The sequence below is a fragment of the Otolemur garnettii genome, unplaced genomic scaffold (genome assembly GCF_000181295.1).
Source record: "Otolemur garnettii isolate 467f Iridium unplaced genomic scaffold, OtoGar3 scaffold00011, whole genome shotgun sequence".
In the NCBI taxonomy this organism is placed as follows: domain Eukaryota; kingdom Metazoa; phylum Chordata; class Mammalia; order Primates; family Galagidae; genus Otolemur; species Otolemur garnettii.
The window spans coordinates 2,155,542-2,172,484 of record NW_003852406.1 but is presented as its reverse complement, the minus strand read 5'-3'; the positions used below and the strand labels follow the sequence as shown (position 1 = coordinate 2,172,484).

The following is a 16,943-nucleotide window of genomic DNA, read 5'->3' as shown; positions in this document are numbered from 1 at the left end:
ATAGCCAGCCACTTACAGGGAGTAAAAAAACATGTAACTCTTCGGAGAGCTTCCTAAAGAAAAAGTAAAACTTCAAGGGAGAATATAGCTAATATCTGCATAGCTGGTATGCAAGGCATTTGAAAAGTTGGATTTTATTTGCATGTTTTGGTTTATGAATATTTTGGTAGTTTTTGCAATTTATATGTGTTGTGCACTGGTGAATGATACCTGAAATTTGGAAAATTTAAAAGTTATACTAGTTTCATAGGCTAACTTCATAAATTTGGTTTGTATCTCTGAATAATCTAGTCATTTCAAATTTTAAGATAAAATGTTTAAGTTTCCTATCATGTAAAACTATTTTATAAACTATATTACGAACTAGTTGAACTGTATTTCAATTTGTGGTAGTATTTTCCATAATCTTTAATGACATGTGCGTATTTTAGTACATAAGAATCTGGTAATTCATTTTAACTTTCCTTACAGACAAACTTTCCAGAAATGATGAATAGATATAAACAACTATTGACCTATATTCGGAGTGCAGTCACAAGAAATTATTCTGAAAAATCCATTAATTCTATTCTTGATTATATCTCCACTTCTAAACAGGTTAGACTCAATTTTGGCTCTTGATACTATCACTGTGTTTATTATTTATAGTAAGGGCTTTGTTCTTTAAAAGAAAAGGTCTCTAAGAATTATATTTAAGCAGTTTATCTTCAGATACAAAAATAAGCTGCAGACAACTTTTGTAAGTTTATATTGGACTTCCATACAGTTACTATTACAGTCCTGTCTTATAACTTCTGTTATCACTTTAGCCATTCAGAGGTGTTGAATAACTTAATGCTGAATCATAGGTTGTTTGTGTAGATTTGATTAGGTTAAGATCCATAAGAAGCACTTGTATTTTTATCAGTCAGTACTTGGCGTTACTCAATAGGTGCTCAATAAATGTTTCTACAAAGGATGGGTGGGTGGTGGAAGAAAGTGCCAGTGACAAAAGAAACTAAGATGGGCATTTGGGAGTAATAATACTTCCATTAGTCTAGAGTTTTGTTGTTAAGGAAAGCAGTGATGATTTATATATGTATACGTGTATTTTTTGCTGAGTTTTTTTATTTTTTATTTTTTTTGAGACAGAGTCTCATGTCACCCTCAGTACAGTGCTGTGTCATCACAGCTCACAGCAACCTCAAACTCCTGGGCTTAAGCAGTTCTCTTGCCTCAGCCTCCCAATAGCGGGGACTACAGGCACCCACCACAATGCCTGGCTGTGTTTTGTTGCAGTTCTCATTGTTTAGCTGGCCCAGGTTCAAACCCACCAGCCTCAGTGTACGTGGCTAGCGCCGTAACCACTGTGCTATGGCTGCTAAACTCTGCTGAGATAATTTTAAATTGGATTATTTCTTTGTGTTTTTTTAAGTCGCTTACTAATCCTCAGCTTTAGCTTTTTTATTCTATATTTGAGCCCAAGATAATATTCTTTATATCACTTAGTATTTCATAGAACATTTTTGATACTGTTTGTACTCATAATAAAATGAGTTCATCTCAGAATCAGCCTCTCATTTCCTATCTTCTCTACTCAATGTCATTTTTATTTCTTAAGGCAGTTTATTTCTACTCTTTATATTTAAAATGTATGAAATGAGAATAGAGGAAGGTAAACTTACATGTTTTGTTATAGTATTAGCACTTAATAACAGTAATTCTAGAGGTATGTATCTTGAACTTAAGCAGGAAAATATTTTCCAAGTCTTTTAAACAGGTGTCATTAAAACATTTTTGGTGGCTCAGCGCCTGTGGCTCAAGCAGCTAAGGCGCCAGCCACATACATACACCTGAGCTGGCGGGTTGGAATCCAGCCCAGGCCACCAAACATCAATGATGGCTGCAATCAAAATATAGCCGGGCGTTGTGGTGGGCACCTGTGGTCCCAGCTACTTGGGAGGCGGAGGCAGGAGACTATCTTGAGCCCAGGAGTTGGAGGTTGCTGTGAGCCGTGATGCCACAGCACTCTACTCAGGGTGACAGCTTGAGGCTCTGTCTCAAAAAAAAAAAATTTTTTTTTTTGGTAACACTATTTATAAATGTTATTGCCAGATTTGAGTGGGGGAGAAATTAAATGATTTTAAAACTTCAACATTACATACTTCTATGTGCTATCATATGTAAGCTTTTTGTCTTTCAAAGTAGATACTGGGTGGGTAGTACTCTAAGACAGAGTGTGCAGTATGCCATCAGTATTCATGAAATAGACACCCTTTCCTGTAAATAAACTTTCCTCCTGTCATGGTCAGTCTTCTTACCTCTTGATCCTGTTAAATAGAGATTTAGAGAATTGGATATTCAAACAAAGGTAAAGCCAGTAGTTGGAGGAGGAGAGTAAGCAGGGGAACTTACCACAATGAAAAACAAATGGTGATTTCTATGAAAAATGTCACAAAGGATTGTAAATTGGTGGTGATTACAGACCAGTAAAATTGTACCCTACTTTTCTCTTTACCTAGCTCTATGATTTCCTAATGACTTAAAAGCTGTATAGTTTAGTTAATTACTCAAAGAAGAATTTTGAGAGGACAGGTTTATTTTTTGTTTCTTTAGCAGCTTGCTTAGTGTTTGCCTCATTATTAGGTACCAAAAGGGATTGAGTGAATTCAGCATACATTATGAGTAATAGTGCAAGTAGTTGTATGTACACATCATTTACTTCCATTAATATAAAATGAGTTATTAGATTAGGAAGGACAGGCCTATACTCTTATAGCTTTTGAACTTATGGTGATATAGTATATATAGGAAAATGTTTTCTGGGTTTGTAAAACAAACATTAGAAAGAGATCTTGGCACTTGTAAATTGGGTTTATAGTTTGTTTCAGTTTTGTTAATTTTTTGGACTATAGAAGACATTCAGTAAGATACAGATAGTGTATCTTATGTGTATTGAAATTCAAAGATGCACTTTTAGTTTGTTCAAATTAACTTTATTAACAGGTACAAATTTGCTGTTTACAATTATAGAATTCTGATTTTTTATGTCAGATGGATTTACTGCAGGAATTCTATGAAACAACACTGGAAGCTTTGAAAGATGCTAAGAATGATAGACTGTGGTTTAAGACAAACACAAAGGTAACAATTGTAATTACTTATTTTTTTTTTCCCTCTGAAAAGTGGGTGGATGTTCTTAATAAATTCTCCTAAAGTTACATACCTTCTCATGTTGAAATCTTTTGATTTTAACAAGTTTACTTTCTTTCAGCTTGGAAAATTATATTTAGAACGAGAGGAATATGGGAAGCTTCAAAAAATTTTACGCCAGTTACATCAATCCTGCCAGGTAGCATTCATTCCCTTTTTTTCCTTAATATTTCTTTCTTCATAATTAAAAAAAAAAACATAAATAATTATACTTAAATATGGTTAGGGATGTTTTTGCTTAAGCATCGTCTCAAAAACAAAATTAGAAAAATAAGTTATAAATATGCTAATTTTTTATGAGTGTTGCATTTCTTTCTGTTTTAATCCTAATTTTAGTCCTTATCCTTTTTGGAGTGAGGTACTGGTATACATAGGATAGGCCAGTCATTATACTCACTAAGAACTGATTTTAGTTATATACCTGATGAAAAAAAAACCAGGATGTTACTATAAACTTATAAAGATATTTTATATTCGAACTTACGTTATGAATCCTCTGTAGCAGCACTGTCCAATAGAACTTCAAATGATGCTGAAAATGTTTGATATTTGTGTTATCCAGTGTAATAACTAACATAGCTGTGTGTAGCTATCAAGCATTTGAAATGTGACTAACATCACAGAGGTACTGAGTCTTTAATTTTATTTAATTTAATTAATTTAAATTTGAATAGCCATATGATTAGGATGGCATGCTTGTGCAGTTTTTTAACTGGACTATTTTCTTCTTTGTTTTGATCAAATAAGTCATATGATATTAGTTTAAATTATATGTAGAAATATTATTTTAAATATTAAGATCTTCCACTGCCCTGTACTATTATTTTAATAATCTACATGTTGTTTCTGTAAATAGGGGAAACAATCATGAAATTATTCTAAACAGTTCATCTGCAGGTATTTTTATTTAATTGTTTTGCCTTATAAAGCAGATCAGTTACACATGAATTATTTCTTACCTACACATTCTTAGGAAAGTATAGTCTGATTCATAAATAACTATAGGTTCAGTTCCATGTGAAATGGAAATGTTAGGGAAACCATTTCTCAATGGAAAAGGGTCTTTCAGTATGAATATAAGAACTATGAAAAAACCCTCTGGGAACATAAGAAAAATGCTATCTGTGAGTTTGGTGTGGTGGCTCACACCAGTAATTCCAGCACTTTTGAGAGGCTGAAGTAAGAGGATCACTTCAGGCCTAAAGTTTGAGACCAGCCTGGGCAACATAGTAAGACTCTGTCAGTTCAAAAAATATAAACGTTAGTTGAGCATAGTGGCATGTGCCTGCGGTTCCACACTTATTTGTGAGAGACTAAGGCAGGTGGAGAGCCCAGGAGTTTGAGGTTGTATTGAGCTGTGATGATGCTATTGAACTCTGTCCTGAGAAACAGAGTAAGACCCTGTCTCTCCCAGTCCCTCCTCCCCAAAAAAAAGAAAGAAAAAGAAAAATGGTTACCTGGATTGTAAATGGCAGTGTAATATGTAATATTTTGATGGAATTATGTTCAAGCAGAGATCCATGATAATCTGAATTTACAACTTTACTCTGGTTTTGATTCATTAGTGAATAAACAGAATTTTAAGTTGGAAGACCCAGTAGACAATACATTTCTGTCTAGTGTATGTCAATGTTTGATACTTAGGAATATCTGACTGTTGGCCATGTGCTGTTTATCATGGCTCATGTTTCGGGGCTGTTGGTCATTTTTAAAGTTGAGTTCAGTGTCACCACCTTTGTGATTCTTTTCATATCCCTAGAGTGTTAGTCCCTTACTCTCCCATTCTCCTAGGCACTTGGTTCATGCTTCAACTGGAATAAGTATCATGTATATGATAATTTATCTTTTGACAGATTAGTCTTCTAGTAGAATGTGAACTTTTTGAGACCAGAAACCTTGGCTTATTTAACTTTGTATTTCCTTAAGGTAGACACAGTGCCTGCACATGGAAGGCACTCAGGAAGTGCTTTTTGATTAAGTGGATCTAAAGCAGTTGTGAAGATTTGGGGGAAATAAATCTCCTAGATAAAAATGTAAATCCTATAATCTTTTCTACATACACTATAGTTGTCCCTTCTTATCTGTGGTTTCTCTTTCCATGGTTTCAGTAACCTGCGGCCAACTATAGTCTGAACATACTAAGATATTTAGAAGGAGAAAAAGAAACTGATCACATAACTTTTATTACAGTATATTGTTACAATTGTTCTATTTTATTGTCAATTCATTATTGATTTCTTACTGTGCCTAATTTACAAATTACATTTTGTCATAGATATCTATGTACAGTAAGCCCTTATTGCATGTCATTGATAGGTTCTTGGAAGCTTTGACTTTAAGTGAAGTGATGTACAGCCGATGCTCAAAAAGCACTGGTTTGTTATAATATTGATGAGCAGGAAAACGTTGGTTTCATTATACATCGCTTGAAGTCAATTTCTGAGGACCTGTCAGTGAAGTACAGATTTACTCTATAGGAAAAATGTATGTATAGGGTTCAGTACTACCCATAGTTAGAAATATCCACTGGGAGTCTTGGAATACATCTTCTGTGGATATGAGGATACTACTGTACAAAAACTTCTAACTTGTCCAATAACTTTTCCTTATGTAATAACTAGCAAGTAGAATGTGTTGCTTCTTTTTAGCCATTAAAAATGGTGTAGTTAAGTACTCTAGTTCCCAAGAAAAATTTGCACTGCATTTTCACAGAGAAATAGTGTTATAAATGTAAAGTTCTCAGGCTAAGGGAACTGTCTAAATTCTATCTTTGCTAAAGTTAAGTATTTGCTTTCCTAGACTGATGATGGAGAAGATGACTTGAAAAAAGGTACACAGTTATTAGAAATATATGCTTTGGAAATTCAGATGTACACGGCACAGAAAAATAACAAAAAACTTAAAGCACTCTATGAACAGTCACTACACATCAAGTCTGCCATCCCTCATCCACTGATCATGGGAGTTATCAGAGGCAAGTTTGGTTTGGAGAGGGTGGGCAGTGACATGGGAAGATGTCAAGGTATCTGATAAAACATTTATTTGCTTTTTAGAATTAAAGTATATACTTCGGGGCCAATTCTATTCTAGTTATAGAACTAAAAGGCTGAAAGCACTGACCTAGTTTTCATTAGATCTTTATAAACTGGTCAGTCTTCTTATTACAAAACTGAAAATGTTCTCTTTTCTCATGTTTTATTCTTTACAGAATGTGGTGGTAAAATGCACTTGAGAGAAGGTGAATTTGAAAAGGCACACACTGATTTTTTTGAAGCCTTTAAGAATTATGATGAATCAGGAAGTCCAAGAAGAACCACTTGCTTAAAATATTTGGTCTTAGCAAATATGCTAATGAAATCGGGAATTAATCCATTTGACTCACAGGAGGTGTGTGCGCTTTAATTGTTAATTCTCTTATCAACTGTCTTTTGTGGAAATAAATGCAATTTCTTTGTACATGTACACAGTTAATTTTTTTCTTTCTTTTTTTTTTTTTTTTAACTGTATTTAGGCCAAGCCGTACAAAAATGATCCAGAGATTTTAGCAATGACAAATTTAGTAAGGTAAGATTTTATATCTCTGTTAAGGTAAATTTTCTCTTTCCTCTTAGGAGAGAGACAGAAAATTCAGTTTATGTTCAATATTTGCTCTTTTATATTTCCATATGAAATATTTGAAAATTTATAAAATTTTTATCTTAAGTTATTTTTGCTGTTTTCTGTAGTCACTTGATTTTGTAAAGTATCCGCTGCTGCTTGGTTTTCTTATATTCATGTGTTTGTGTACATGCATCCACATGCACACCTCCTGTTTTTTGCAGGAAAAGTATGAATGTCTTAAATTATTATCTTACAATGTTTACCTCCCTTAATCCAAAATGAAATTATGGATTAATCTGAAAAAAATGAAAAATTTTCAGTAAAGCAGCACTGCATAAACATATTTCTATACTCATATTTTCTCAATGACAAGATGAAAATATCATTTAAAATGTACAATTTTCTGAGGTTAAGGGTGGAGAGAAAGAGTGAAAAACTTAATGATTTTGTAAATTCTTCTGTGGAAAAAGATAGGAATAATGATGGTTAGCCACTGACAACCCTGCTGTAATCAGCTAAAGAAAATTATAAAAGATTAGACCAGACAGAGCCTAGAAGAGAAAGCCTATTTTTGCAAAAAGAATCACAGAACAAAAGAAACTTTTCTCTGGGCTAGTAACAAATGGAGCCCTAGTCTGTTGTGGGCTTTCTTTGTAAGGAATTACAAGAAACTTAGTAAGTTTCTTCAAGTCTTTTACTTGTAGTTGGACAGCTGAGTTTATCAAGGCCAGGAAAATTGTAGTTAGAGGCTTGGCACCTATAGCATAATGGTTGGCGCTGGCCACATACACCAAGGATGGTAGTTCAAGGTTCAAACCTGGCCTGGGGCAACTAAACAACACTGACAACTGCAACTGTAATCCCAGCTACTTGGAAGGCTGAGGCAAGAGAATCACTTAAGTCCAAGAGTTTGAGGTTGCTGTAGCTGTGACAGCAGCCACAGCACTCTACCAAGGGCAACATAGTGAGACGCTGTGTCAAAAAAATAAATAAATAAATTTGTTTCCCCAACTATCCTTAAGAAAAAAAAAGAGAAAGAGAAATGTAGTTAGAGACACAGGACAGACTTGTTGTATATGCAATAACTTACATGTAAATGTAGATAATTTAGATTTAGATGACCACATTCTTTCTAATACTATTAGATACTATTCTTTCATCATTAAAAAAAATACTGTTAGACTACAAACTATGAGTTAACCTGCAAAATAAATTTTATATATGTATATTTCATGTTAAGCTATTTTCCTACGTAAATGTCTTCATTTACTTTGTTGTTACTTGGCTCTGACTTTCACAAGTTATTGATATTTGGTCTTTTGTTTTAAGAACCCTTAATTTTAGCTGTAAAAAAAAATAAAAATCAGGGTTTTTTTAAGAGGGACTATAGATGGCTGGGGGAAAAAAACCCTAAATTGCCACATTAAAAAATTAATTTATTGTTGATTGTTAACTTTAATATATATTATTGAATTAGGTTGAGTTTTTTACCTAATGAAAGGAGACTTCTCTATCTTTGACAGTATCTTTATCAGTTAAGAGCCGATTTGGTTAGAGATTAATTTCATAATACTTTTAAAAATTGTTTATAATGTTAAATTGCTAAGTAAAAGTTTTAACTTTTAAAATACTTCAAGAAATATGGGGGGGGGAGCAAGATGGCCAAATAGAAACCTCCAGTGATCTTTGCTTTGTACAAATTTGTACACCAAATTCAACAACTATCCACGCAAGCAAGGACCTTAAATCAGGTGAGCAATCATACTACCTGCTTTTGTTATTATATCAAGAAAAGAGGCCCTGAAGAAGGCAGAAAAGACCATCTTGCCTTGCCTGTGCCACCCCTCCCTCTCTACCAGGAGTGCCATGTCAGCACCCCAAGTAGAGAGAATCTCTGTGCCCAGGGAGAATGGGACTATGCATTGAAACCCAGGACCACTCTAGCATAGGGGAACACAGCCTAGGGCAGAATTCTGTCAGTGCCCACAGAGAAAACATTTAGACTAGCCTGGCCAGAGAGAAATCCTTTGCCCCAAAACCCAGGGTCTACCTAGCCCCCCACCACTGGCTGACAGAAAGGAGTCTAGTATCTGATCTAAGGCTGCAGTCCTTAGGCAGTTCCTCCAGGTCTGCTGGCTCAGAACCGATGGATATGGGATACGCAAGACCAAGCAAGATGCCAGCAGTGGTGGCCAGGACAGTGCCTGTTACCCCTCCCCCACTGACTATAGGCAGTGCAGCTCAAGGACAGTTTTCTTCCACTTGGAGAAAGGAAAGGGAAAAGTTCAAAGGACTTTATTTTGCCCTTGGTACTAGTTCAGCACAGTAAAATAAAGTACCAAATTCTTTGGCCCCTGATTTCAGGTCTTAGTTCCTAGGTGGCATATCCAGATCTACCGTGGCCTAGAAGGAAACAGGAGCTCCAAGGGAAGGACCCTGTCCTGACAGGAGTCACAGTGTACTGACTATAGAGCCCTTGGGCTTTGAATAAACATCAGAAGTAGCCAGGCACAAGGGAGTGCCCACATTATTCTTCCCCCACTACTCCAGCACCTGACACAGAGAGTGAGGAAAGAGAGCAAGAGACTTTGCCAGATAATCCACAGAACTCTCCCTTATTCATGTTCACCAATGTGGTCACAACCAGGAGTCTACAAGAGTCACAGTATTACTGGGCTTAGGGTACAAACCAGATACAGCTGTAGTGACCAAAGACTGAGATCATAACACTTGATTCCCTTTAAATACTTGTAAATCTTTCTCAAGAAGATGGTTTCAAACAAGCCCAGACTATGAAAATTAAAATAAATACCTAACTCTTTAGCCCAGACATCAGTGAACATCTGTAAGCATCAGGAACACCTGGGAAAACGTGACCTCACCAAACAAATGCTCCAGTTACCAACCCTGGAGTAATGGAGTTAGTGACCTTTCAGACAAAGAACTCAAAATAGCTGTCCTGAAGTAGCTCACTGAACTTTTAAGACAACACAGAAGGAATTCAGGAGCCTATCAGAAATTTAACAAAGAGATTGAAATAATTTTTAAAGTTAAGCAGAAATTCTGGAGTTCATTTGACAAACTGAGAACTGCATTAGTCTCTCAAAATTAAAATGACCAAACACAAAAAATAATCAGTGAGCTTGTAGACAGGCTATTTGAAAATACACAAAAGAGAAAAAAAGAAAAAAGAATGAATCACACCTACAAAATTTAGAAAATACCCCAAAAAGGGCAAAGCCAAGAGTTATTGGCCTTAAAGAGGAGGTAGAGAAATAGGTTGGAGTAGAAATTTTATTCAAGAAATAATAACGGCTCAGCACCTGTAGCTCAAGTGGCAAAGGCACCAGCCACATACACCAAAGCTGGCGGTTCGAGTCCAAACAACGACATCTACAACCAGAAAAATGGCCAGGCGTTGTGGTGGGCTCCTGTAGTCCCAGCTACTTGGGAAGTTGAGGCAAGAGAATCACTTGAGCTCAGGAGTTTGAGGTTGCTGTGAGCTGTGATGCCACAGCACTCTACCCAGCGGGGCAGCTTGAGGCTCTGTCTCCAAAAAAAAAAGAAATAATAACAGAATATCAATATTCAGGTACTAGAACCGTGGTTCTCAACCTACTGATGCCGTAACCCTTTAATACAGTTCCTCATGTTATGGCGACCCCCAACCATAAAATTATTTTCACTGCTACTTCATAACTGTAATTTTGCTACTGTTATGAATTGTAATGTAAATATCGGACATGCGGGATGGTCTTAGCCGACCCCTATGAAAGGGTCATTCAACCCCCAAAGGGTTGAGAACCGCTGTACTAGAAGGTCATAGAACACTAAGCAAAATTAACACAACCAAAGTTACCTCGAGTCATTTTAATGATAAAGCTCCCAAAGGTCACAGATAAAGGAAGGATTCTGAGAGAAGAAAGGAAAAAGAAGCAGATAATATAGGAGCTCCAATACATCTGGCAACAGATTTGTCAGTGAAAATGGTGTGGGCTAGTAGAGAATGGCATGACATATTTATAGTGCTAAGGGAAAAAAACCTTCACCCCAAAATATTATGCCCTGCAAAAATATACAGATAAAGCTGAGAAATTTTTTCAACACCAGACCTATCCTCCAAGAAATGCTGCAAGGAGTTCTTAAATTTGAAAAAAGGAACATTAACCTTTTGACTGCAAATGAGGGCCATTCAAACATGTTCATATGGTATAAATGAGGCCAAGAGTTCAAGACCAGCCTGACCAAGAGTGAGATCCCATTCTCTGCCCCCCCCCCCAAAAAGTGGAATAAACCAAGCATAGAAAGATAAATCTCATGTTGTCACTCATATGTGAGCACTGAGTATTAAAAGCGGTTGATCTCTTGGAGACAGAGTGTAGAATGATGGTTACCAGCAGCTGGGAAGAGTAGCAGGGAAGGGAGGATGAAGCGGGCATAGTTAATTGGTGCAAAAATGTAATTAGAATGAACAATATTTGATAACACAACAAAGTAGACTATGATCAACAATTATTCATTACAAGAACTAAAAGAATGTATTCAAATGTTCCTAACACAGAGAAGTGATAGTGCCTGAGATGATGGATACCCCAGATACCCTGATTTTATTAAGCCACATAGTAGATCTGTATCAAAGCATCACATTTACCCTGTAAAGAAAACTGAAAATTAAGTCTGTGAACTCATCCTAGAAAAAGTGCTACATACTTCATTGCTGAATCACTATGGTCACTTTCAAAGTACTCTTTTTGGGAAGCACTGACACCAGTCCTAGTCCACCCTTCAAAGCAATTTTGGATACTTTTTTTCTTCATTGGCTATCAGAACTGTCATCATGTTATGGCTATCAGAACTGTCATCATGTTACCCTAGGATGTCCTGAATGTCATCAGTGTCTTCCTTTTACTATGTCTTTATCTTTGGGTAAAGAAAAAAGTCTTTGGGGGCCAGATCAGGTGAGTAGGGAGGGTGTTCCAATGCTGTTAGTTATTTGTTTACTGGCTAAAAATTCCCTCACAGTGCAGTGTGAACTGGTGCATTGTTGTGACCCAAGATCCCATTTTTGCACACACGTTTCTCATGCCAAGATTTTCAGTTAAGATTTTCCTAACCGTTTCTCTTTCAGTGTTACTTGGTCTGCAATACTTCTCATAGTCAGCAAACAATTTTTGACATGCAATTTGATGAATTTTTGCGATGTTTTCATCAGTTCTGCTCATTACTGGCCACTCTGACCTGTCTTTGTCAGTGATACTTTGTCTCTCCCATCAGTGGAAAAATATTTCATCCCTTTGTACACTGCTGTCTTCTTCATGGCATTATCCCTGTAAATTTGTACTAATGTGTCCCTGATTTCACTTCCACTCTTGCCAGGTTTAACAAGAAATTCAGTGTTTGTTCGTTGTTCAGATTCAAGCTCTAACATTTTCAGAGTAGCACCCCAAAACAACAAACACTTATTAGCAAGACACCGCCACACATCGAAACAATACAGCTATGAGACACTGGTGAACCAGGTTATTTGAACCCTTGCCAAGTTCTTTGTACAGTGGGCTGCCAATGTAAGGCGCATGATGGCAAGTTCATGAATTTAATTCTCAGACCCTGTACATATATTCCACATAATAATTACTTTTTTTTTTTTTGAGACAGCGTGTGCCCTGGGTAGTGTGCTGTGGCATCCTAGCTCACAGCCTCCTCGTACTGTTTGGCTTAAGTGATCCCCTTACCTCAGCCTCCTGAGTAGCTAGAACTACAGGCACTTGCCACTGCCCAGCTAGTTTTTCTATTTTTAGTAGAGACGTTGTCTCACTCTCACTCAGGCAGTCCATCAGCCTCGGCCTTCCAGAATACTATGACTACAGCCATGAGCCACCACCCTCGGCCCCCATAATAATTTAAAAGAGAAAAAAAAGGAAATACTGAGGAAAAGTTTTGCCCTAGACATTGATATTTTATATAAATTGAATTGGCTAAGTGCATTTAAGTGGATTAAAAGACTGATTTATCAGACCTTTAAAAAATAAGTATGTATCTATTATCTTTATTCCAATGAAGCCTCTATATTAGAATTCAGAAACTTGTTTTAATGGTAAATTTTAACCCAGATAAGTAAGAACTAACCCATGGTGTCTCACAATATATATAAGATTTTTTCTTTTAAAAATCCACTTGAATAATGGAAAAATGTCCATAGGTTATACATGTACTCAAATATATGTCTGTTCAAATGTTTTTACTGCTTGAATATGTCCTCCTGTAGTATATTAGGATAATGTATTTGGATAGGTAAGAAAATAATGCTTCCTAATTTTATCTTCCTAGTCAGTTGCCAGCAGACTAGAGGAAAATAATTCCTGTTGAAGCACTTGAACCTCCTGCCCCTAACATGAAGTTACATTGCGACCCAACAGATGGAAGCACAGCAGAGGGCATGCAGAATGGCTGATGATATTATCTTACATATAAAGCAGACAGTGGTGCCATATCCAGAAGGTTTGCTTCTTCTCAGCACCTTTAACAATCCCCATAGTGCCTTATGGAATTATTTCAAGAGTAGACACTAGATTCTTGAGAGAATTATGAGCATAAATCAGCCTTTGGCCTTCTGCAACAGGGCATTCCATCATTCTCTACTTGTGTGTGTGCCCACTCGGCATAATTACTGCCCTTTAACTTTCTGCTATATAGCTCAGTGGAATTTTAAGACTAGGGAGAGTTCAGACTCAAATATTCCCTTGTGAAGTTTTGATAGTTGCTGGTGGCATTCTAGAAGATAAAAATTAGGAAGCTGCATTTTCTGAATAACCTTAGAGATGATATACTTTCTTGAAAAGCAAGGCCAAACTCCTTTATGTAGTAATGATCATGAAACCTGTTTTCTTTCATTATGAACAATTAAGGATTCAGCACACAATTTAATTAGAAGACATCAAGCATTAACATTAACTGCCATGTGAATTGTTACGTTAACTTATGCTAGATTTTAGTTTGGAGCCTTGTGAAGCATATATAACTCACATAAAATACCGTGACCCAAAGGAAAAGACTTTTCTAGTGTGGCAGTCAGTGTATTAAATAGTTAAGTGTTTTGGGGGTTTGGTGGGTTTTGACTGGGGAGGGGTGGTGGTTCATGGTTCTGTTTTTGTTTTGAGAAAGGGTCCTGCTTTATCATCCAGACTAGAGTGCAGTAGTATCATCGCTTACTTCAACCTCCAACTTCTGAGCTCAAGCAATCTTCCTCCCTCAGCCTGCTGAGTAGCCACACTCCACCATGCTCAGTTAGTTTTCTTTTCTTCTGTGGAGATAAGGTCTTGCTAAGTTGCTTAGGCTGGTCTCAAACTTGTGGCCTCCCAAAGTGCTGGGATTACAGGCATGAGCCACCCCAACAGTCAATAGGTGTTAAAATGTTTTATTGTCAACTTCAACAAAAGTAAGATTTTGAGATGATTTTAATTCTCTATGTATAAATATAATATATAACCCCCAAAAGATTTGTTCGATCTTTGCTTTAACAACCAAAAGCAGCTGGGTGTGGTGGCTCTCATCTATAATCCTAGCACCTTGGGAAGCCTAGGTGGGAGGATTGCTTGAACCCAGGAGTTCAAGACCAGGCAGAGTGACATGAAGAAATCCCATCTCTACAAAAAAGTTAAAAATTAGCTGGATGTGGTGGCATGTACCTATAGTCTAGCTTCTCCAGAGGCTGGGGCAGGAGGATCCCTTGAGTGTCGGAGCTCAAGGCAGCAGGGAGCTATGAGCATGCCACTATATTCCAGCCTGGGTAACAAGAGCAATACCCTGTCTTTTTTTTTTTTTTTAAAGGCATTAAAAAGGTGATTGGGATTTTTTGTTTGTTTGTTTGTTTTTGGCAGAAGGATGTGTGTATATTTACATCCATCCTTTATTTTCATTTTTGCATATAAAAATTAAGAACAGACTCGTAGGTGATCTGGTTTAATACATGACTTTATGTTTGACAGAATTTACCTTTTGTTTTTGTGTTAGTGCCTATCAGAATAATGACATCACTGAATTTGAAAAGATTCTGAAAACAAATCACAGCAACATCATGGATGATCCTTTCATAAGAGAACACATTGAAGGTATACTTTATCAGTTAACTAAATTCTGTTACTGTCTTTGCACTGTCAATTACTATTTAATGGAGCTACATGGAATTAAGCTGTTTTCTTTGGTTTATTGAAAAGTATAGAACTGTTTCTAAATGTTATTATGGACCTGGGTACTTCCTGAAATTATGAAACTGTTTTTAAAAAATCATTAGCCAGTTTCGTATAAATATATTAGTTCTTAATATGATACCAATTTTGTTTAAGGTCTTTTTACCTTTTTAATCTAATTTAGGTATTGTTGCATGTTTACTGTTGATGCTTAGGTTCAAAGTTAATTTTTAGGGTTTATTTTTGACCAATAAAAGCTTTGAAAATATTCTGCTATGGATAATACTAAGGTGCATGTATATAAAAGTTTAGGTAATGTTGGGAAGGTTTCATACTAATAAGTGAATGAGATTTTTAATAAGTTTTATCAGATACCTAAAGATGAAAATTATCCCTTTGTTCTGAGACTTTTATAGCTTCAATGCTGGCATCTATTATGGAGCTGTTTGAAGGTTTTTAAATGGCCATTTGGAACTAAATTCCAGATGTATCAGAAAAATCTGAAGAATACATCAGAAGTAATATTCTGTTATTCCCTACCTGTCTTTGTCTTTCATTCAGCATACATTTAAAAGTTCTTATATGAGTCTACTAATATAAACCTGTGTACTACTGTACTGTACTTCGTAAATATATAAAAACGTAAAGGCTTTGTCCACAAACTCCAATCTAGTTTAAAAAAATTAAAAAGACAAATTATATATGAAGAAACTGGAGGAAATTGTGAAAGCATTATATAAAACACAGGTTTTGAGAGTGTAAAACAAGGAACATGACTGGTGTACATTAGTGTCTCTTGATGTTAACTATTGAGAGATGATGGAAACTGAAATATAATTGAGAGAAGGCACAAGGATATTTGATAGTAGAGTCACAACATCAGATTAGGGAGGCAGAAACCAGAAATTATTTGATGGGCAGCTATTGATCATACTATACCTCCATTGGGCCCAAATACTTTAAAATATAAGCATTTCATGTCCTTGCCAGGCAGAAAGTATATTTTGGAAGGATAAATGATAGAATCAATATGACTGAGTATATGATTCATAAATATGCCATACAAACTGTTAAATACAAATATATTATTAAAATTTTGTCTTTTCTTTCAGAACTTTTACGAAACATCAGAACACAAGTGCTCATAAAATTAATTAAGCCTTACACAAGAATACATATTCCTTTTATTTCTAAGGTACTTATATTCATGGATTTTAATGATGTTTATAATTTGTACTTACATATAGTATGCCTATCTTCCATTTAAAAAAATGACTTTTAACTTGGTAATATTTTATAATAATATATTTTTTAAATTAAACATAAGGGCTTTACCTTTATTTTTTTATGAGGCAGGGTCTCATTGTGTTGTCCAGGCTGGAATGCAGTGGTTATTTATGGCACTGTCATAGTAAACTATGGCCTCAAACTCCCAAGCCTCATGCACTCCTCTCTAAGCCTCCTCAGTCTTGAATTGATGTGAATTTTTCTGTATTTTCTTGGCATAAATTAACAGGAAAGATCTTTAACTTCACAGCACAAAAATTGGGAATCACTAAAAATTCCTTTTAAAAATTCTTTCAACCTCTGAGAAAATTGTAGGAGAGAATGGTAGCTAAAATATAATACTGATTAAGGGTCAACCTGATCACAATAAAATTGTGGTAGGAATATACTTTGCAAGTTACCAAGTTGCAAAGGTCCTTACTAGACCTTTGTTTCAGTAATAATGAAGTTTGTTTAAAAATCTTCTCTTCGTGCTCACTTTGGCAGCACCTGTGCTAAAATTGGAATGATACAGAGAAGATTAGCATGGCCCCAGCGCAAGGATAACACACAAATTTGTGGCTCAAGTGGCTAAGGCGCTAGCCACGTACACCTAAGGTGGCCAGTTCGAATCCAGCCTGGGCCCGCCAAACAACAATGACGGCTGCAACCAAAAAAATAGCCGGGCATTGTGGCGGG

General features: G+C 36.0%; 1 protein-coding gene and 1 pseudogene across 1 annotated transcript in view; both read left to right on the top strand.

Annotated features, from left to right (window-relative positions):
- The window catches only part of COPS2 (COP9 signalosome subunit 2), a 36,934-nt gene that overhangs the window by 16,389 nt on the left and 3,602 nt on the right, over nt 1–16,943 (top strand). The window contains exons 4-11 of the mRNA XM_003784343.3: nt 472–597; nt 3,034–3,123; nt 3,254–3,331; nt 5,992–6,166; nt 6,401–6,579; nt 6,704–6,756; nt 14,803–14,900; nt 16,091–16,200. Coding sequence (XP_003784391.1) covers nt 472–597; nt 3,034–3,123; nt 3,254–3,331; nt 5,992–6,166; nt 6,401–6,579; nt 6,704–6,756; nt 14,803–14,900; nt 16,091–16,200 — 909 coding nt within the window. The remainder of the gene's footprint in view (nt 1–471; nt 598–3,033; nt 3,124–3,253; nt 3,332–5,991; nt 6,167–6,400; nt 6,580–6,703; nt 6,757–14,802; nt 14,901–16,090; nt 16,201–16,943) is intronic.
- LOC111723503 lies at nt 16,736–16,825 on the top strand (annotated as a pseudogene).